The following is a 21,580-nucleotide window of genomic DNA, read 5'->3' as shown; positions in this document are numbered from 1 at the left end:
CATCCTCGGTATGAACTGCCAGTACATCAGGGACACTCACACAAAGGCTGGGCACTCTAAGTGGCCAGGGTATTAACAGACATACATACAAATCTCCATTTTTCAAAATAATAAATTCATATGTTATAGTTGACAATTACCCTTTTCAAAAATGAATACATAGTTATTCTTGGTTACTGATTAGTTTTCTTTTTGCAGTAAGTTTTTTCGTCATAGTTACAAATTTTAAGAAGGTAACGGTTAATTTTGCGTTCCGGTCTAAAGCTGTGATTATAACTCAATTTCTGCAGGTGTTACAAGTTTGACTTTAGTTCAGTAAAGTCGTGTTTGATCTATTCAAATACAAAGCTTGCCAAGGCCTGAAAAAATTATAGCTGCTAAGCTATTAAATAGTCATTAAATATTAAGTCAGCGGGACTCTTCAATAGAAGACGTTAGTATTCCACGGACATTTGATAATGATAATGGAAGACAAATAGGCTAACGTTTGGCTTCCTCAGCACCAATATGAAATGTAATCTAACAATATAATTCTGGCAAATAATTTCGTAAATGCTTTGAAGACTACTATAAAATTAAGAGCAGGGAGTCTCAGAAATTTAAATATAAAAAGAGAGCATGCTTCTGGAGACAACGTGTGGCAGGCCCGTGTGTTTCCATCTAGGGTTCTAGAAAGCAAACCGCTTGCCATTTCTGCATCTTCCTTTCAACTTCATTCCGAGATAACTTAGTTGACATGACTACTCCTCGTCTGACCAGGAGTGTCCTAAGCGGATCTATCAACACGATCTTCCCAACAGCACGCTCGCCTGTGCAAGCCCTCCCTCGAACGTGTACATTCAGATTTCTCCCCAGCTAGGAGAAAAGTGATTCCAGTACTCCTGCTGTCAATCACTCATGACACAGTTCTTGTTTCCAGCTAATTCTTTAGGTGAGGTAGCTATATATCGCAAACTTAAAAGTTGTATTTAAAACAAAACCAACCAGTTCCCTGTGGATCATCAGAGAGTCATTTCTTTGTCTTAAACCTATAACCGTCCTTTAATGTTTTACTTTAACAGGCCATAAAAATGTCAGATAGAAAAAGCTTAAAAGGCACCATTAGGCTTATATTCAAGTCTTGACATTAACACTGTCTTTCAAATTTCTTTACTTTTAGGATTCTATCCTCATTTATGAAATATAGCTCTTTTCCAAGACCTACAATCTATCTGTCCTTTTTATAAAAACCTCCATGGACTCTAAGGTTAATGCCGTCTTGGCTTTTAGTAAAACATTCCAAGTCTATCAATCTGTACCTGAAAGAAGCAAGGGGTCTTTATCTAGAGACTTCTTAACATGGTCAGACTCGCCAGTCAACGAACTCTCGTCAATTTTAAGGTCATTGCCTTGAATCAATATACCATCAGCTGGAAGAAGATCACCTGAAAGAGAAGTTGGAGATAACATTAAACCATCCACACATTCAGTCCAGCTTTGAATCCTGCAGGAGGATTCGGGGCCCTCCTCGGCTTACCGTACTTCACTTGGGCAATGTCTCCAACAGTAATGTCAGCTACAGGTATCTGGATGACCTGCCCACCCCTGATGACGGTGAACTTCTGTTCCTGTTCAATTCGACTCTGCAAGCCTCGGAACTGTTTCTCCTTACTCCAGTCATTGAAAGCCGTCACTAACACCACACACACCACCGACAAGAGGATGGCAGCTCCTTCAATCCACCCCGTTTCTCCTTCACCTTCTTCTTCCCCAACAGAAACTTCTCCACAAACTATTCGGAAAGAAACAACACGGCAATTTTAAAAATCGAGCGGATGTTTTCAGTTTTTTGACTTGGACCAATTTTAATCAGCACTGTGATCCTCCTACCAAGATACAGAACGGCACTCTACCAGTATCAAGTTCCCTGCCTTTAAGATTTACAAACTCAGGATACATGAGGCACTCCACGTTGCCAGTTACGCGTGGGCATGTGGAGAAAACCAGACTTCAGCCTGAAAAGAAGTTACCCGCGTACTTCTAGTGCCGGAATCTAGCGCTTCATTCCAGGCAGATCCTATGAAGGCTCAACGTATACAGACTTTCAGCTTTCAAGTGCCCGCCAGCTATATCCATGCTACAGTTTATAAAGTATGCAACAGTGTGACGTCTAAAATGCATGCAGCGTAATTATAAACAGCTCTGTGGCTGAAACTGCCAATGATCATCTGAGTCTTCATCAACTCCTAAGTTTTGGAGGTGGTGGACTGTCATGCTAACAGTGGATGCTCTCTCACCAGGGTAGTGGTTGCTGAAGGGAGAGGCAGAAATCAGCAACTACCATAAAGAAGCTATAAAAATAAAATAAAATAAAATAAAGTAAAATAAAATAAAATAAAATAAAAGGCAGGGTTTTAGTATGTAGCTCTGGCTGGCCTGAAACTCACTACGTAGACTAGGCTGGCCCCACCTCACTGAGATCCAACTGCTTCTGTCTCTGTCCTCCTGCTGCTGTGATTAAAGGCTGTATTATTTAGGATATATGCATCTATGTATATGCACGTAACAATAACAGAAGAGGCCATGAGTTTGAAAGAGAACGGGTGTATGGAAAGGTCTGGAGGGAGGAGATGGAATGGAGAAAGGGTGCAATTATTTATAATCCCCTTAAATAAATAATAAAAAAAATGGTTAAGTTAAAAAGAAAAAAAAAAAGTCAGAAACGAGGCTTGCCCCACCAGATGAGTTCTTTTTGCCAGAGTTTCCTGGAGTATTTGAGGCTGCCTGGCACTTTATCAACAGGAGAGTCACTTCTGAGGTTGACATCAATCCTCTTTATCATTCTTATCACCAAATCATTCTTTATCACCAAATACACACAGTATTTTAAACCCACAAGCCAATTCCACCTCAAGACACTGCTCTCCTTGCTTATCCATAAGCAGCAACTGAGTCACGTGTTCAGGCTGGTGGTCCCGAGTCAGTCACATTCTACCCAGTTACTTCCTCTAAAGTCAAGGACCACACAGTCATCCACGCAGGTAGAACCACCAGGTTCCAGATACTCGTTAACGGGGATGCGTTTCTCCATAAACTCAGAGAGTCTTCATGTGACTGCAACTGGTGGATTTTTTCCTTAGGTTTTCAGTTCACTTTCCTCTGTCGAATCACCTACGGTATCCGTAGCCTTAGGAAATCTATTTCTTGAATAAAGATACTCAAAAGATAATATTACTTCCTAAGTCCATAGGCTGTAGAATAGATGATATATAAACAGATGTGAGAATATTCATTTCACACTTGGATGAACAGGTGTGCTGTTACTAATAGTGTGTGTATATATGTGTGTGTATATAATTTTTATATAATATAAAATACAAATACATAGTTTATACTATATTATATGGTATGGTATTTATATGTGATTTATTTTTTTATATAGTCTAAAAAGAAATAACTTTATTGCTACACTATCGGCGATCATCTGAGTCTTCAGCGGCTCCTGTTTTGTGTGGTAGAGTGTTGCTGATGGCTGATGTCCATTTACATATAAAACAGAAGGCACAGTAAACCTCAATGGTGGGCTTTACACGACTGTAAAGCACACTGGAATACATGCGCTGTGATCCAAGCTTTGCTCTTGCATTTACAGAATGCTGGTAGGGAAAACAGCTCTTTGGGGAATGGCTTCCACTGACTGAATTAACCTTCTACAAGAAAGAGCCCGCCCTAAGAGGCTGGGCACCAAAAACTCTAGCTGCCAGTCCACAGTGGTGGTTTCTCTTAACATAAGCTGTTTCATCTACGCTCTCACCAAGGACGTCAGCTCTGTCTTTTGCACAGTTGTGCCTCAGATTCTGTGCCATCACTTGAACCCCAGGCTGTGACGAATTGAGGCAGGCCCTTCATTTAAGCCTCATGAACTAACCTCAGTGCGTTTCAACGTTTTCTTCCGCAGCCTCCTTACTTCTCTCGGCCCTCACAGGATTAAGAATTAGGGCCTTGCTCTGGATTACACTTGGGCTGACAGGAATGCTGTGGGTGGCTTGATCTTGTATCCAGACCTCTAAAATACTTTCTCTGTATCAGCACTAAAGCAGTTCCACTTGGTTATTATCTGTGTTCACTACAGCAACACTTTGCAGTTTCCGAGTAAGAAACTTTCTTTTGCGCTTGCAAGGTGGCTGTTTGGTGTTAAGAGGCCGCCTGCTACTACTACAGGTGGAAGACAAGATGTAAGTAAAAAGCTAGGGATGGAATACACTCCATTATTCAGCATCAGCTCCATGACAGTGTGGTCACAGTTTAGCTCCTGTGGCACGCACATTTAAGCTAAGTGCTACTTGTCTGCTCAACCATATCAACACCTACTGGGTGGCAGACACTGCTTGAGGAAACCAAGGTAGTCAGGGATGAAATACAGAATTTCAGGTAAGCCATCAACGATTAGGTATCCGCTAAGTTCATGAAGAAAATCAGACGTTGTTGTATATTACAAAGGGAGGCTGACTGAGCCAAGGAGGCTGCTCTAAGGTCCCCACAGCACGTCACATGGTCACAGAGGCCACCAACATAGAGACTGAAGGGAAGAGAATTCCAGGGAGAAACTGAAGTCAGTAGTAATGCTCCAAGGCAGAAACAAGCAGTCTGTTAAGGATGAAGGGTGAGTCCTCAAGCCCCTAAAACAACAGTGAGGTCACGGAGCTCCTACTCCTTGTTCTTTGGAAGCTGTATTCTACTCAAGGCTAAAACCCATTCAGTGGCCCATGATGAGCATCTAAAAGAAACAAAAAAAGGACACACTCGTGGGGGAGACTTAATTTTTGCTTTACCAGTTACTGTGTTGCTACAGTAGAGCCCTGGCAGGGTAAACCTATCTTCCTGCTCAGTCGCCCCAGGCATCGGGGTCACAGGTGTGTGTCCCCAACATCGTCACTGTCAAAATCCTTTCCCGAAGCTTTGCTTTGGGAATTTACGAATTTGCCAGAAGGGATATATGCACAAAATGATGTCTTCTGAGCTGAACTGAAATGTCCGAAGCTGCTGGTTGGATAAAGCTGAGAACGATACTGAAAATAAAACTGAATAAATGAGCAATTCTAGAAATGACTAAGCATATTCCAGACACGTGCAGAAACCAGAGAAAGAATCTGGAGTTCGAAGTTACGGGGTGACGGCCCATCCTGGGGAGGAACCTGTGAAATGCTCAAGAAGGACGTCGAGCCAGATCCACCTGGATGAAGTTAGTAAGTGCAGACGTATCTTTAAAGCTACTAGAACGCGTCTCTCAGCGGGCACGAAGCATTTCCGTAAGATGATGTGGAAGCAGGAGAACTTATTTAGTGTTGTGTGGAGTCTGCCCTCATTCAGTTATCGGAACTTGCATTTTAATTGTTTTCAAGCAGCAGAAATGGTCCTGCTATTGTACGTATGCAACTGAGTGAATTTATGGTTTACATATGTAAGACAGCCCCTCCACACCAACAACTCACTGAATTAGCTCACGGATAGATTCGAGAACACATGGAAAGTCAAAACACCATGCTGAACAGGTAACAACCCAGAAACAAGTCAAGATAGTATCCAAATGAAGCACCCCAGTTAGCTTTCATTCATTTATTTATTACAAAAGCACAGAAGCAGAAATGGCATCATCATTTCAACAAAGCTTCTGTGAAATTGACAGAAAGGACTGAGACTTGATATGGACTTGCTAAGTATGTTTTCCCAATATAACTCTACCAAGTAAAACCATGGAAATGAATAAATAAAAGCCAAAATTAAGTCAATGAAACCTTGCGGTTACTACTACATAATAAAAAATAATAAAAATTTAATCTTCCTTATTGTTTCATTCTTCAAATTTCTGCTTCTGAAAGTATCCATTATAAAGATACATATAATTAAATGTACCACTTAGAGGTATGTGTTCAGATTTTTCCTGAAAGGGTAACTATAAAAAATTACAGACAATATGATAGAGGTCAAGGGGAAGGAATTGTGAGACAATTATGTAATTATCAGTTTTAACTGAAACACATCTTTATCTCTAAACTACTGAGTTTTTCAAAGAAAACATGAAACCATGACACATTTCATTTCATATATGGTTCCACTCTATATTAGCCACGATCACAATGATCTTCGACAGAGAGAAAGTATTATAGTCTCCCTTTGCCAGGTGCTGAACACTGTAAACTTTTGGGAAGCTATAGGGGCAAAGAGAGTAAATCCAAGATCAAAGGTGCTAAAAGTTTAATGCTTTCAGTCCACTGTAAATGCATTTTACCAAAGGCGTTCCCCTGGAAATATATTCAAATGATAGACATGTAGTCTATTCTCCGTCTGTATCTACCTCAGGGCAATTATTTCATTTAAAAATTATTTATTGAGAGATGGGGGAGTTAATGACTTTCCAAGAAATGTACCAATTGCAATAGGCTTATATTCTAAATTTCATCCACAAAATATTTAGATTTACCAAGAGTCAAAAAACATGGCCATATTTAAGGCAATGGAATATTTTTATGTGTGTACACATATATGTGTGCATGTGTGTGTGTGTGTGTGTGTTGTGTGTTTGTGTGTGCCCCCGCCCTACCAGGTCAACACTGGCTGTCCTCAATCACTCATCACCTCATCTTTTTAGACAGTGTATTTATTTCACTGATCTCGGAGCTCACTGATTCTGCTAGGCTGGCTGACCTGTGAACTCCAGGCACCAGCCTGTCTTGTCTTGCATTCTTAAAAAATAAAACAAACCAAATAACTTTCAACCATGGGACAAAATCCTAGGTTTCATCAGTAAGTTCTAGTGGATTCTGAATCTGAAAAGGCTTTAGGGTAACTCTAGATTACCATCTCAGATGTATTCAATGAGCAGAATTTCTATCAAATTTGAGGGGATTTCTAGTCAGTATCTCTTATAAATGAAGTAGCTTAGATGCTAGGAAGGCTGGCCCTAGACTTTGCACACAATAAACTTTAAAACCACTGAAAATATTTCTCTTTACAATTTTGGGAAAAACTGTTAGAAGTAAAAAAAAAATTTTTTTTTGTATTAATTTGTTAAGTAAAATTTAGACTATCAAAAAAATTAGATTATGTTTTCAATATTCTATGATGAAGGCTAAGTAAATGGAAAACAAACAAACAAACGAAAAGCAGCTATATGTTTTAAAACCTGCAAAGAACATGGACACACTCACGCAGATGACTACACAGAGACACCTACGGACTTTTTAGAACCTGGAAGGATGTACATGTACTAAAAATAGTAAAAATGTAGAAAGTGGTATTTTCCAGTAAATGTTATTTTATTACCAAATCTTCCTCTATTTTTTCCACAGAAAAGTACACACTATTTACTTAAATAAAAATTGCTTATTGTTATTATTATTATTGTTATCATTATTATTATTAGCCCAAATAATCACAAGTACATTATCAAAATATTTTGTTATCTGCACCAGTGATTCTGCTTCAGGGACAGCTATGAAGCAGGTCACACAGTCTGGATGCATTTTTGGTGCCTCAATTGGAGGAACTGTCCAGGGAGCAACGATGACTGGTCTCGATCAAATTTTAACACTACCATTGCTCGGAAGCTCTGCTTTGCCTTATGTAAGACAAACACATATGTTCTCTGACTGACTTGCTTAAAAATCAGTAAGGAAAAAATGTTGACACAAATCCTAGGCACACCTTTGTAAAATTTCTTTGGATCGTTATACAAACAGCTTCTAAGGCTAGCAACATTTTTTTTTTAAATTAAAACTCTTCATAGTGTAGAACTCGTAAGAATGAGACTTCCATTAAAATACAAAACAAAACAAAACAAAACAAAAAACCTTGGGCAGCTTTTTGATACAAAACACTATCGGATGTTTTGAATATAATATCCAAATATCCCGGCTAGATTCGCCAGTACATAGGCTATGGGAATTGTAATACTCACTATAACAAAGCCTTTTAGAAGGCAAAGAAGACATTGAGGGGATAAATGAAAAGCACAGAACGCCAAGAGCACACCACAATCGTCTGTGGCTAGACATGGAAGCCGGTCTGCTCTCTCTATGCTATACCTCCTGTTGGGTGTTCCCCACAGACTGAATCCCCCCATATCTAAATCACACGAATATCTGAAACTTTTTGAGCACAGACGCAAACTGGAAAACTATAGCCAGGAAATTGTGCAGATAATTCTCTAAAATATCATATAAAATTACCTTCAGGGAATGTATATCTGAGCCATACATACACGTGGGACTTGGACAGGCCCTTTCCCCAGGATTCTCATTATATATGCATTTTGCAAATATACTCCTGAATCCTAAGACATGAAATCCAACACCTAGGTCTCAAGCATTGCAGGATGAAAGGCATCAAACCTGTGTGAAAGCGTTTCTATATCAGGTAAAATAAAATTTGAAAACTTGAGAAACTCCTGCTGGCAGGCTGCATCATACATGTGTAGTAGCCAGATGTGTAACTATGTCCTCGCGGTATACATGCATGGAAGAACAATTAAACTGTCTCCTTACATGATGCGGGGCAACACTGGAACTCCTGAGATACTGTGAAAATCATTGGGGATGACAGACTTGAAGTGCTTAGGACAGAGGCTATCACATGGCGGTCATAAATAATCTTATTCTGGCATTATTATTTACTACTACTACATTCAGAGTAAACATGTTGAGCTAGTGTCACACAGACCCCTCCCTCCGGCCCTCCTAATTTGTATTTACTTACGTGCATTATCCCCTTCCGGAGGTTGATAAAAAGAAAGGCCCAATGATACTATGGCTGCGATTTCTAGTATAATTAAAGTGACATCTTGTAATGCTTCCCATACTAACTGAAGAAAGGTTTTTGGCTTCTTAGGAGGTATAAAGTTCTTTCCAAACACTGCTTCTCTTCTTTCTAAATCTGCAGGATTTCCACTTAAACCTGATAAAAAAAGAAAGAAAACAAATCCTGGTGAGGTCTGAGGACTCGTAAGTGAAAGTATCCACTTTACTCAAAGCATATTAATTTGTTCCACTTCAGATTGTTAAAGTCACAGGAGTGTATCGGAATGTTTACCTTTGTTCTTTTTCAGTCTAAACACACAGAGTTTAAGTCAGGGAGAAACATACACAGGTTTACTTGAAGCACACATTTTAAGTAGCTAACTTAAGAGTGGGTTGCATGGGGAGTTTAAGGGAAGGCCCTGGTGGGTCACATGGTAGGCAAGGGGAAAGAAAGCCTTGAGTTTGAAGGGGTTGTAAGAAACCCCTTTTCAATGGCTTCACAACCTTCACCTTTACATTACTTACTTTGCGTCCTTTGACTATGCAAAGTTTTACAGTCACCAAGATGTCAGAACCTCGTATGACAACTGGACAAGTTTTTTATGTTAAAGTTAATCGCTTCCCTGGTTATAGCAATGCTTCCCTTTAAAATGGTGGAATTTTCGGTAAAAAGATACAAGGCAGATTTGCTCTGGGTCATGAACGTTGGCTAGCTAATCTGCAAATGAGCAAAATGCTTTGTTTCGTTTTTTTTTTTATCATTATTTATGGAAGAATGAAGAGTTAATTTTAACACAACCTCTCAAAGCGTCTCTACTAAAATGCTAGTTTTTAAGTGGTGAGATTTTTGTGTCTTGAAGCAGAAGGTTCGCAATGGCCTCTCAAGAAAGCGACCACTGCTGTAGGGGAGAAGCAGGACAGCAAGATGGCGCATTCCTTGATCAGGCTGTGGGATGTGAAGGACAGGAGAGGGAGACTGAGAGTTGATGAACGTCACCTTTCCTGTCCTTCTCTCAAGCACACCCCACCCCAGTCTGACCTTATCCGTCCAAACAAAGATACATAGAGTCTTCTAATGAACAGTGCACATACATGGCTGGGGGAGCTTCGAAGGCATCGCAGCATCCGAAAAGCTCACCTGTACTTAGTCTGTTTAAGAATGGAAAGGTGTCACAGGTACCGAAACACTTCCTCTGTAATTTGTCAAACTAGACCTTAACTTTTTATCTTATTTTTAAAAAATCTAATAGGATCTCATTTATGAAAGGCAAGAAAGAAATCAGGAGACGGTCACATTACTTGAGGAGAAGGCTCTCGTTTTCAGTGCCTCCATTCACCTCAATGCTGAGGCACGCAGAGACCCAGAGATACCCAACTACATCGCTAAGGCAAGATCCAAAGTCATCGCCGGCCTTGGCCCGAGTACCGAAAGAAGATCCCAGAGGATTTTCTCACTGGTAACTGTAACATAGTCACACCTCAAGGCTCCAGAAAGCCTCGAAGACAAGTCTACCAAAACTTTCTGGCACTCTAAACTCGGAGACAGAGTCACCAGAACGAAGACAAGAGAAGACTACAGTAATAAAGAGGACACGAGATTCTGGTAAGTCTGGGTAATGTGTTTAGCCTCCTACTTCAGTGGCCTCATGTGAAGGAGAAAGTGCTAAGGCTGAATGCTAAGGCTGAATGCTAGCCTGCTCTGTGTTAATCTCCACTTTCTAAGAAATGGGTATACATTCTTTAAAAAGTCTTCTTTACTGTAATGACCACCGATCACACAACTTACATCTGACCAGCTTAAATATCACCAAGATAAAATTATAGGACACGATTTTATCTTATTAGCCATGATGTTTTATGTTGATATTGAAAAAAAAAAAGCTAAGTATTAAAGAGAGCAACATAGAAAAGCAGGTGGCTTTAAGGATTTCTGTGACTTTTCTAACCGTCACCTACAGCTAAACACATGCCCACACACCACACAACACCACACCACACAAGGGTGAAGCTGCTGGAGAATCAGAAGGCCTAAGGTGCAGGCCCCATACTGAAAACCTTGTTTTACTTTTCATCTTGGAGGAAGCAGTACTATTTGTTGGAATAACTGATAAGGTTGTTTTGAAGAAAAAAAGCAGAAGGCATTAACCTGCAAATAAAAAAATTACAGGGCAAAGTTTATTAAGTTAAGTAGGGGGAAGGCAAGTTACAGATTTGAATGCCACAAGTGTCAAGCCCATTTGGAACGCAAACTTTAATTTTAGATTTAATGATCTTCGTTTTATGAAGTGAAGACTTTTGTGAGTTGCCCAGAGATGTTATTTACTGATCATTCAACAACTTCCAGACAGCAGACACTGCTCTCCATGCCAGTTATACACGCAGCAAGTGTAAATTATACCCAAGAGAGACAACAGACCCATTTAAGAAATTTTATTAAAGATACTACCTGGAGTTCAGGGAAAACGACTTTTCAGAAGCCTCTGGAATTCTGGGTAGACTACCTTAGCCTGTCTAACAAACTAACATCTGAATTAAGTCTGAACAAGGAGGAGTCCGTCAGCGGTGAAAAGACCAGGGGGAGGCACCTCCAATAGCACAAAAGCAAAAGCCAGAGATCAACAAAAGGTTCCAAGATTTAGGACCCAGGAAGCAAAGCAGTGTGGCTAGGGTCCAGTGACCTAGGAGGAAGGCAAGAAGATTGGGTCAAAAAAAAAAAAAAAAAGAGGCAAGATTGTGGGGGATATAAAACAAGATCATTATTCACTTGAACCTGTGATGGAAACTACCTGACGGTTTTAAAGTAGGGAAGTGGTAACTAATGTGTAATTTAGAAAGGTCATTTACACAGCTGTGTTGGAGTGGGGGGGTGGGGAGGGAAGGCCATGTTCAAAAGGCTGTTGTGCGGAGAGACAAAGGTGCTTGATTCTGGGTTTTAGATGGGAGAGGCAGAGAGGGGAGTAACTGGATCTGCCAGGTACCCTGGAAAGAGATCAGACAAACAGAAGGAATGACTAGATGTAGGATAAAAGGGAAAGAGAAGAAAGAACGGTATCTAGACTTAACTTTTAACTTTCTTCTTCCCTTTTTTTTTTTGGTACAAGGACTTGAGTCGGGGAGGTTTACTGGAATGTCTGAAGCAGGTGGGTTTAACTGAAAATCACAGCTAATATGTGTGCACGTGAGTGGGAGGATGGATGGCGGTTATTTACCCAGATAGGGAACCGCAGGGCTGGTGGAAGAGGAAATGAGGAATTAATAGTTCTGTTTTGTAGACCTGAGCAAACAAGTGGCAATATCTGGTGAGCTGAGTGCTAGTCATATTCAGAATTCTCTACAAAGTCTGAGCCGGAGGGAGACTCCAGCTAGATGAGAGCTTCCTTAGAGAGCAGGCGGAAGGATGAAAGGAAGGACGGCCATTGCAGAGCCTAGGACAGAAGGAAGCATGCTCACACAGTACCCACGGACGCTTCCATGAGAAAGAGGTTTAAAGGATGATACTGCTGACTACAGGAAACGCTGGGTCAAGGTGAGAGCACTGAGTAAGATACAGGCAGAAAACGGCCCATTTTCTTTCATTAAGCAAACGATGATGACCTTGACAAGAGCCTTTCAGCATGTGTGGAATTAAGTCTGGTTAGAAAGGACAGAAGAGACAGTGGGGAGGAGAGAGTGGAAACCTTTTTCCTCCCAGAAGTGTAATACAGTGGGGAGAAACAGATTAGTAAAGGTGAGTTAAAGAGGGTATTATTTGTTTTCTCAAAGATGGGTGGCAGATATTAAAGCAGGTTACCTACCACAGGAAACGAGAACAGAGAAATGACAGGATGACATAAGACTCGTGGATATTATTAGAGTTTAAGACGTGTGAAGAGGCAAGGGGGATGGAATCCACATGACGGTGTCAGTCTGACAGACATCAGGAAGATACTGCCAAGCAGAGTCCAGATAGCGAGGAAACCACCTGGCCCTGAATTTTAAATTAGAGGGGTAGCAAATTATTACAGATAACATATCAAGAAATATAATGAAAATTCTGCAGAGTCCTGTGAGCCTGGCTGATTATAGTATAATGCCGACCAATCAAGGTCAAGTTACCTTCATAAAGAGAAAATACAACCACAGTCCATAGAAAGCTTCAAATTTATACACTTTCTATGTCTTCATCCACCAAGGTGGGGAGAAAAATATAACTCGAAACCGATCCTAGGAACAGGTAAAATAGAGTGACAAGAGTGTCAGCGCTATCTTATTCTTGAGCGGAGAGAGAATCAAAACCAATTATATCAAGTCCCTGTGCCCATTGTTGCTCTTCACTTAGGAAAGGAGGAGCAGGTTTACTGGAGTGTCTGGTGCAGGCAGATTTAGCAGAGAATCAAGGATAATCCATTCCACATACGACTGGGAACTGAGTGACTGTGGCTGTATACATGTGTCTATGTGTGCACTAGTGGGGTGGGAGTGGCAGTTAAGGTGACTTTCCTATGTAGGAGAGAAGGACACAGGCTGAAGAGGATATGGAAAGTGTTTGTGTGCATCCTTCCTCACTGTTTCAGTTTTGAAGGAGGAGGTGATCCCTCACTGGCCCTCAAACTTTCAATTTATCCATCTAAAGTCAGACTTAAATACTCATCCCCATAGGCTACCAAGTGCCAGGCACTCTGGGAAGGTACTAAACACACAAGAGATGGGTCAGGCAGATGCCTTTCCCTGGTTCTTGACCTTAAAGGACTCTGAGTTTGGTAGGGATGACTAATAAGCAGTCACTCTGACACACCCAGTGTATTACATATTAGACGGCAGAGGAGGGGAGACTACCAGAGTATACACAAAGAAACGGACTCCAAACTCACAGGGGTGTGGTGGGCGAAGGAATTCCAATATACTCACTTTGGTATTTCAATCTTGATACTCTCCTTATACAGTGTTGTAGGTGGGGGTAAAGTGTGCGAGAGACCAGTACTAAAAAGACTAGAAACGAGAGCTAACATGACATCCATTTTTTAGGAAAAACGAAAGATTCGCTGCTTCAAACATTAAGAACCAGAGATAGGAAAGGGGATCAATTTAGAATCAGACCACAAGGAGAGTTCTAGGTGTACTGGAGAAGTCTAAGCTTCATTTCAAAAGCAATGACAAACGACAGGTGGCTTTAAACTAGAAAAATGACAGGCAGTGTGTGGAAGAGACACCAATTATTACACCAGCTGAATTTTTGAAAGAGAAGACAGTGGTTCCTACCCACAGGGTACAATGAAAGAGACACTGTTGGTAAAAAGAAAGGAGTTAGAATTTCCAGGGCTTAATGACCACATGAGAATAGGTTTTAAAAATTCCCACATAAATCAAAGCCATTCAAGTTTCTAACTTGGTAGTGACATGGGTAATAGTTTCAGCAGAAAAGTTTGAGGAGGCTCAGGAACGGAGTTGTAGGAAAAGAATGAGGAATTGGGGCTTCACCCTCAAGGCTGAGGGGGGAATCCTGGGTAGGAACTGTTAATATGGGAACTATGAGCACCCAGGTGATGGCTTGTGAAGTCAGTCTTTTGGATAGCATTGCTCAGAGGGTTGTACCAACCATCAGAAACCTGCAGACTAGTAGCAGCCTGGCAAAGTACAGGAGAGGAAGAATGGCCAGCGGCAAGAAAGAGAACTCCAGGAGTATGTTGGGAAGACAGAAAGGGAGTATTTTGAAAGGGAATTCAATTTACTGCTACGTAAAAATGAAACTTAGAAGCACAATAGAAAACTAATGACATGCTATTTCAGGTTCAAGTATGACTTTTACAATTATATCCATGCCACAGAGTTGGAGAAGCTGTTTAAAACAGCTTAAAAAAAAATCTATAAGCAGTGAAAACAGGTGACCAGAGCAGGCATCAAAATAACATTTAATTCTCTGTTACAGTGGCAATACATTTCTTGGACAAGGTCATGCAGGAGCGACACAGAACTCAGAAGCAGGAAACCATACACGCTAACACACAATAGCCATGCAAACACTGGCTGAACATCTATGCTAACTTGCAAAGTCAAGCACAAACCATGGGGCTTGAGAGCAGTTTTGTACCAGCCCCCGAGTCAGTAATGATTTATCCCTAGGGAAAGGTCGATTTTCTCAAAGAGTTAAACTGTATCACCACATGGAGACAAGGTCAAAGTACACCAGCACCGGAGACTGACTTCTAGGGAGCACAAATACAAGCTGTCATTTAAGACATGGAAACCAGGCAACCGACGACAATAGCTACTGAGCCTCTCCTGCCTCCCATCATGCACCTCGACTGTTTCTATTGCCATCTTTTGCTTCCTCTGTTGGTTTTGTTTTAGAGCTCCTCTTTCACCTCAGTTTGATATTCACCACTTACAAAGCTCAGCTTCACCTGACTTCTTCCCTCCGAGGTGCGTGAAGCCAGGCCTGGTAACTGAGCATGTGTCTTTAATTTGTTATGAATTCACTTTTACACTTTGTTTGGTGCAGTACTACTGCATAACAAATACGATACTTGGAGCCAGAGGGATGCATCCCAGAAATCCACAGCAGAGTCTTCTCTGCCATCCAATACGACGTGCAAGAAAGATAACGGAGGGGTAAAGTAGAAAAGACACCCAGAGCCGTTGTGAAAGTTAGCGGACCGAGAAATGGGATTTAGAGTATGAATAATAGAGTCAATACAGGAAAGCAAAACACAAAAGAAGAATAGTTCAAAATAATTTTAAGTGCTAGGATGTTATAAACAGATTATTCTGGAATAAAACCGACCTCGAGAGCTCCGAGGAATGTGAGATCCATGCTCGTTTTTGAAAGATACGGGTGAAAATAATGACATTTCAAGTCTTACCTTCATTTTACCCCGGACTTTTAATTTCAACCCCCCTCTCAGGAATTATGATAGTTAATGGAGAAGGTAGGAAAATCTCATCTGGCACAAACATGTTCTACTGGCCACCACATCTGTAGTGTTCTTGAGAACAGGCTCCAAGAGGACCTTTTTAGAGAACACGTGGTAAGCTGGTGGGAAGATGGCAACCCAGCTGCCTGGATGGAGATGTGGAGACAAAGGGTGGAGCAGAGACTGAAGGAAAGGCCACCCAGAGCCTGCCCCACCTGGGGATCCAGCCCATACACACAGCCACCAGTCCCAGCCACTACTGCTGATGCCAAGAAGTGCATTCGGACAGGAGCCTGATATAGCTGTCTCCTGAGAGGCTCTGCCAGAGCATGACCAATACAGAGGCGAATGCTCACAGCCAACCATTGAACTGAGAATGGGGTCCCCATTAGAAGAGTTAGAGAAAGGATTGAAGGAGCTGAAGGGGTTTGCAACCCCATAAGAACAACAATACCAACCAACCAGAGCTCCCAGGGACTAAACCACCATCCAAACACATGAACAGACCCATGGCTCCAGCTGCCCTTGTTGGGCACCAATGGGAGGAAAAGCCCTTGGTCCTGCCAAGGCTGGACTCCCAGTGTAGGGAAATGTCAGGGTGAGGAGGCAGGAAGGGAGGGTGGGTGTGTGTGTGGGACACCTTCATAGAAGGGGGGAGGGTTTGGGATGGGGGGGTTGATGGATGGGAAACCGGGAAAGGGGATAACATTTGAAATGTAAATAAAAAATCCAATAAAAAAAATAAATAAAGGCTGAAGTGGGGAGAACTCCACAGCCTGGACACTGAATGCCTCCCACAGGGAGCTCCTCAGCCATGAACTCTTGCTAATAACTACTGCTTCCTTCAAGCCCAAAGCCAGTGGGCCAAGTAATCGTGACGAAAACTTTTAAAACCTTTTCCTCCTTTCAGCGTTGATTATCTCAGGTATTGTGTCACTGACAGAAAGTTGACACACAAAACCATTTATCCACCATGTGTAACTCCAAAATAAATCTGTTTTTCCACTGAGGGAAAAAAATTAAGAGACAAGAACAAAGAAGCTCTTTCTTACCCTTTCGTAAGGTATATGGACTGATAAAAAGTTTAAAAAGAAACTTAAAAAAAAAAAAAAAAAAAGCCCCTGTGCCAGCCAAAAGTATCTACTCAGAGACAACACAGGTTAGGGGTCACTTTGGGCATGCGCTTAACCATATTGTGCCTATAAAATAGGATAAAGGAGTTTTAAGGATAAAATGGGTTTACATTTGTAAGAAAGCACTAATAACCAATCTAGCACAAAAAAAGTTATGTAATATAAGTGTTGATGTTTTCGTTGTTGCTATTCCTAAGAAAAGTCTGGAGCTGCTCCTTCAGACCAATACAGTCTAAGACAGGCACCTCCAGCACGATTTCTCTTCTCCACTCATTTCTCTCGTAAGCTGAATACACTAACACTGTTTATCTAGACACCGTACATTTAACATGGTGAATGTCTCCCTCTTCTGAGAATAAAGTACGAACCTTCGCTTTATTCATGGATACATGCCCAGGGCCTAAAAAGTACCTGTCACATAGAAGAAGACCCTTTCTGATACTATACTTGAGCAATTTTAAGGCAATTTTAATTTATTTCAGTGCCAGATGTATCCTAATTTTATACACAGAATTTTCTCCAACAATTGCCAATACCCTTCTGTCTTAGGGAGATCGATAGAATCTATGGAACACAAGAAGCAACAAGTCAGATCTTGTAAACAAATGCGCTAACGGACAGGGAACACCTTTAATTTCAGTCATAAAACCCATATACTGTGAAGAACCATTTCAGTTCCCGCTTTCCCCGAATACAGATTATTCTAACAAAAAAAAAAAAAAAAAAAGCATGCATTAGATACACCGCTGATTCCCTTATGATCTGCGTGGTTGACCAGTGACAAAATGTTAAGATTCTAGAGTGAAATATTTCTAGTAAGTGAAAGCTACGAAGAGTCCTTCGGGAGTATTTCTATGAAGTCTGCTGCCCTTTGGTTATATTTCAGTTGACTATAAACACAAATATGCTCACAATGGGCTGCTTTGTAATCTTTCCAAAGAATATTTCAAGATGAAAAATTATATATATAAAGGCCAATTTATATATAATTTAGGAATCATTAATTCACAGTAATGTGGAGAACACGATCAAGAACTTTGCAAAATCAGAAGAGGAGAAAAACAGTTCATAATTTCACTCAGTGCCCCAAAGCACACACCATAAAGATAAAATGTTAACTGTGAAATCAGTTCTCCAGAGACCACTCGTGGCTTCTACCATGTTGTCAGGAGTAAATAATCTCTTCTTCCCGTAATTTCTAGAAGCAAAATTTCCAATGAATTCATTAACTAATTCAAAATCAATGTAATGTACTACTTAAAATAATAAAGCAAACTGTACCACAAATTAATGAGAAATCACACTTACGAGAGATGACAAGACGAAGGAGAGGTATACTCAGTAATTAGGAAGCAAAGACTCTAGCAACTCATAGCAACAAAATACAAAAATATGGGTGGGTGAAGGGCAGCCAGTCATATATCTGAGACTAAAGCTCAATGCTGAATCTATGGGTAAGGTATATTAGCTCAGTGCTCAGCTACAGGGCTATATCCCCAGGCACTCAAAGCAATCTTTTATGGATAAATATACATGACCAGGAGGGTTCTTTAATGTTAATATCCCCCACTGATTTGGTGATCATGAAGCATCATCTGTTGGGTTTTACATGAAATACAGTATATACAAGTAAAGAAAACTAATAAACCCAACGATGGAAAACAGCACATCAAGGTATAAATGTAGCATGACAAAAAAGTAGGGTGCTTTCAATGCATGTTTGCATAATGAACAAGCCCCAAGCTTTATCATATTACTAAGGTGTCAACACAAAGTCTATGATGTTAGTAGTTCTGACTTGAAAAGATACGGATAAACCTTGAGATATCTTGCAGAAACAGACCTCACGCCATGAGACGACGGCATTTTAGGACATGGGTGAGCATGGACTCTGAGTTCTTCAGCACTGTGGTCCTCAGAGAACTCAAAGGGCCTACCTGTCATAGTAGTGAGCTCTTTCACATATAACCACACAAGTACTTTCCAAGAAGTCTTTTGGTCTGATCTAAAATTCCTGAATAATTTTTTGGAAATCACCTTTTGCTGATACACTAAGTATTGCCATCAGCAGTAGTAATGTTATGAAAATGTTCAGAAAGCAGCTTAATAATTTCTCTATAACTGGCTTTGGAATATATATCAATATAATATTTTAACATAAGAAATTTCCACTCTTACTAAAATAAACAGTACCCAGCAAACATGTATTCTCATGTGTGGGGCTATTCCTCAAGATGTCACGCAAGCTAACACAAGCTCCTTCAATACTTCTGCCTTGCCCACCTCATTAACTTTTCTCTTAACCACGTGATGCCATCATACTATACATCCAATTTAGCCATTCACTTTCTCCTCAGACATGTGGGCAAACTTTGTATCCTTAGTCCTAGGAACAGTAAGGCTGACTTTGTTAGATCATTTCGAAGGCCACAGCACAGCAAAGTCCATGCTACAAAACAAGGGATCCCACAAAACCAAAGCCTTTCCAAACATAGGGAAATTCGACATAATCTGACCACATACATGTTTACTAAGTGAGAGGCTTGGTGCCATCTAAATGAAAAATGTGCGTTCGGGCCTCGGTTGACTGATTATTAAAAGTTTAGATTAAGTCCCATGAGCAAAGCCAACTTTGACGGCTACTGGAAGTGAGAGCTATTTTAAGACACGGGCAAAATGAAGGCGAGGGAGAAGTTTCTTTCCACTGAATCCCCTGGGGGGTACCACTCTCGGCTCTATCTTCTGTGCCTCCAGTGAAGGGCAGTCTTGTTATTGTAAACTGGAACACGCATGCAGACAAAAGGGCAAATTATTTCAGCTCACCATCCTGATAAGTGTAAGTTAACGGGCTCGAACCACAGCAAGCTGATAAGCCATTACCAAAACCATGGCCCCATCATGCCGAGACCATACGAACATGTTTCCGTCGGAGTGGGATAAACACTACTCACTCAACGCAAGACCTACCTTCATTGGGAGATGTTTTCAACTTGGTGCAAATTCCATAGACATCCCCATAGCTTTCCTGTATTTTTCGTAATGCATCTGTGGACCTGAGCTCCATGAGGGCCCGCAGCTCGGCAAGTGTGATGCCAAAGTCGCCATCATGATTAGCTTCTTTCAAAGAGTTTTTCACACCACTATATGCAACTGAGTTGTTTGCCATGTCGCCCATTACAAGGGTAATTTATGAGGAGGAAAATGTTTCCCAAAAAAAAAAAAGAAATGAAATCTTCACTTGATCAATTTTCCAAGATGAAAATCTTTTAAATATTAAAATCTTCCTTAAACCAAACACTCATTGTATGACTTGGTAAAGCAGTTATCAGCAGCAACAATTCCCAGAGAAGTATCTTGACCACTGGCCCATGACTTGTTTCTTCCTCTCAATCTTGAGATGTATACATCTGTGAGAAGAAAAGATTGAGGGGTTAGTTGTTCATTCTCAAGAGCATTTACGACCCACGCACACACGTGTACTTTTTAAGTGCTACCAGAGAGCTAAACGAAGTACACTAGTTACAAATATTCATGAACCATGGTTTTGGATCACAGTATAACTTCTAAAAAAAATGGGTTTATTTAGTCACTAGAACTCAGTATCAAATGAAAACGAACATGTCACTGAACTGGTGTGTGTGTGTGTGTGTGTGTGTGTGTGTGTGTGTGTGTCACCGTTATTAAGTTACTGCTAAAGTGCTTAGTTCCAATTGGTTAGTTCCAACTTTGCCAGTTGCCTTAAACCCATCCTCTCGTCTAACTATTAAAATTAAATAATATTATTTCTTACTCTATCCAGAACACTGAGGCCTAGATAAATTGAACTTTCAGCTAACTTAGTGGATGGAAATAGCTGGTCTCGAGGCCAGAACCCCTTCTCACACATTGGCTTCACCTAGCTTGCTAAACCTTTTCATATGGACCTGCCCATGGGAGGACACACGCAGGGAGCCGAGTAAGCAGTTCCCTGCCTTCCTCCTCGGCTCCATCATCGCTCTGTCCTCTGGCTTTCTAAGCTACCTTCCCTTCAGTTCCCGTCATGCTACCACCTCCGGACTTCTATCTCCGAGAGCTGCTTCTGATGCCTTCGTCTGTTTTCTTTCTTCATTTTCTCACCGTTTATCCAGGTTGTCTACATGTTACTCTATCCTCAGAACCAAGAATTACGGCAGACCATGACAGATGACCAAAGAATGAGTGTGATAAAACATAAAGATGTAAAAAGTGAAAGAGAAAGTTGGAGGAACGAATACGCCACTTTAATTTCTTCACTAGTTTTTCAATCCATCCTTTTAAAAGTACCTACAACTGACCTGGAGGTCTTCCTGCTAAAGATTGGATGTATAATATTCCCTGGTAACTGCAGCCTTCCCTGATCATCATTATCCTAGCTTCCTGGGTTTGAACCCATGTCACCGTTGATCCTGCCCTTAACCATTAAGTCTTCCCATGGCAGCACCTCCTGCATTCATCAGTCCCTTGCATATTTGGCCACTGCACTGGTTTTAAAGGCATTCAAGGTCAAGCTTCAGTTAACTGAATCAACCTTGCTGCCTCTCAAACCATCTAACCCCCTAAATATTTAACAAAGTATCCAGCAACAGGAAAAGTTCCTGGCAAGTACAACTACTTTTTATCTATAAAACTGCTAGAAGGATGTATGCGGACCACAGTCCACATACACCAGCAGCCATTAAAGTCACCTGGAAGGACCTATATCCCAGGAATGTTAAGTTCAGTAGGATTAAGCATGTACTCCACAACTTATATTTCTATTAAATTT

At 40.9% G+C, this 21,580-nt stretch overlaps 1 protein-coding gene across 8 annotated transcripts in view; it reads right to left on the bottom strand.

Moving 5' to 3' along the window:
* Nucleotides 1-21,580, bottom strand: part of Atp2b1 (ATPase plasma membrane Ca2+ transporting 1) — a 109,638-nt gene that overhangs the window by 36,061 nt on the left and 51,997 nt on the right. For all 8 annotated transcript variants that reach the window (XM_063263125.1, XM_039078600.2, NM_053311.3 and 5 more), the window contains exons 2-5: nucleotides 19,765-20,204; nucleotides 8,734-8,931; nucleotides 1,517-1,771; nucleotides 1,299-1,424 (exon numbers count right to left, since the gene is read on the bottom strand). In XM_063263125.1, coding sequence (XP_063119195.1) covers nucleotides 1,299-1,424; nucleotides 1,517-1,771; nucleotides 8,734-8,931; nucleotides 19,765-19,972 — 787 coding nt within the window. In that variant the 5' untranslated portion in view covers nucleotides 19,973-20,204. The remainder of the gene's footprint in view (nucleotides 1-1,298; nucleotides 1,425-1,516; nucleotides 1,772-8,733; nucleotides 8,932-19,764; nucleotides 20,205-21,580) is intronic.

The sequence above is a fragment of the Rattus norvegicus genome, chromosome 7 (assembly GCF_036323735.1).
Source record: "Rattus norvegicus strain BN/NHsdMcwi chromosome 7, GRCr8, whole genome shotgun sequence".
In the NCBI taxonomy this organism is placed as follows: domain Eukaryota; kingdom Metazoa; phylum Chordata; class Mammalia; order Rodentia; family Muridae; genus Rattus; species Rattus norvegicus.
Note: the sequence above shows the minus strand (reverse complement) of the source record. Positions and strands in the feature narration are given on the sequence as shown.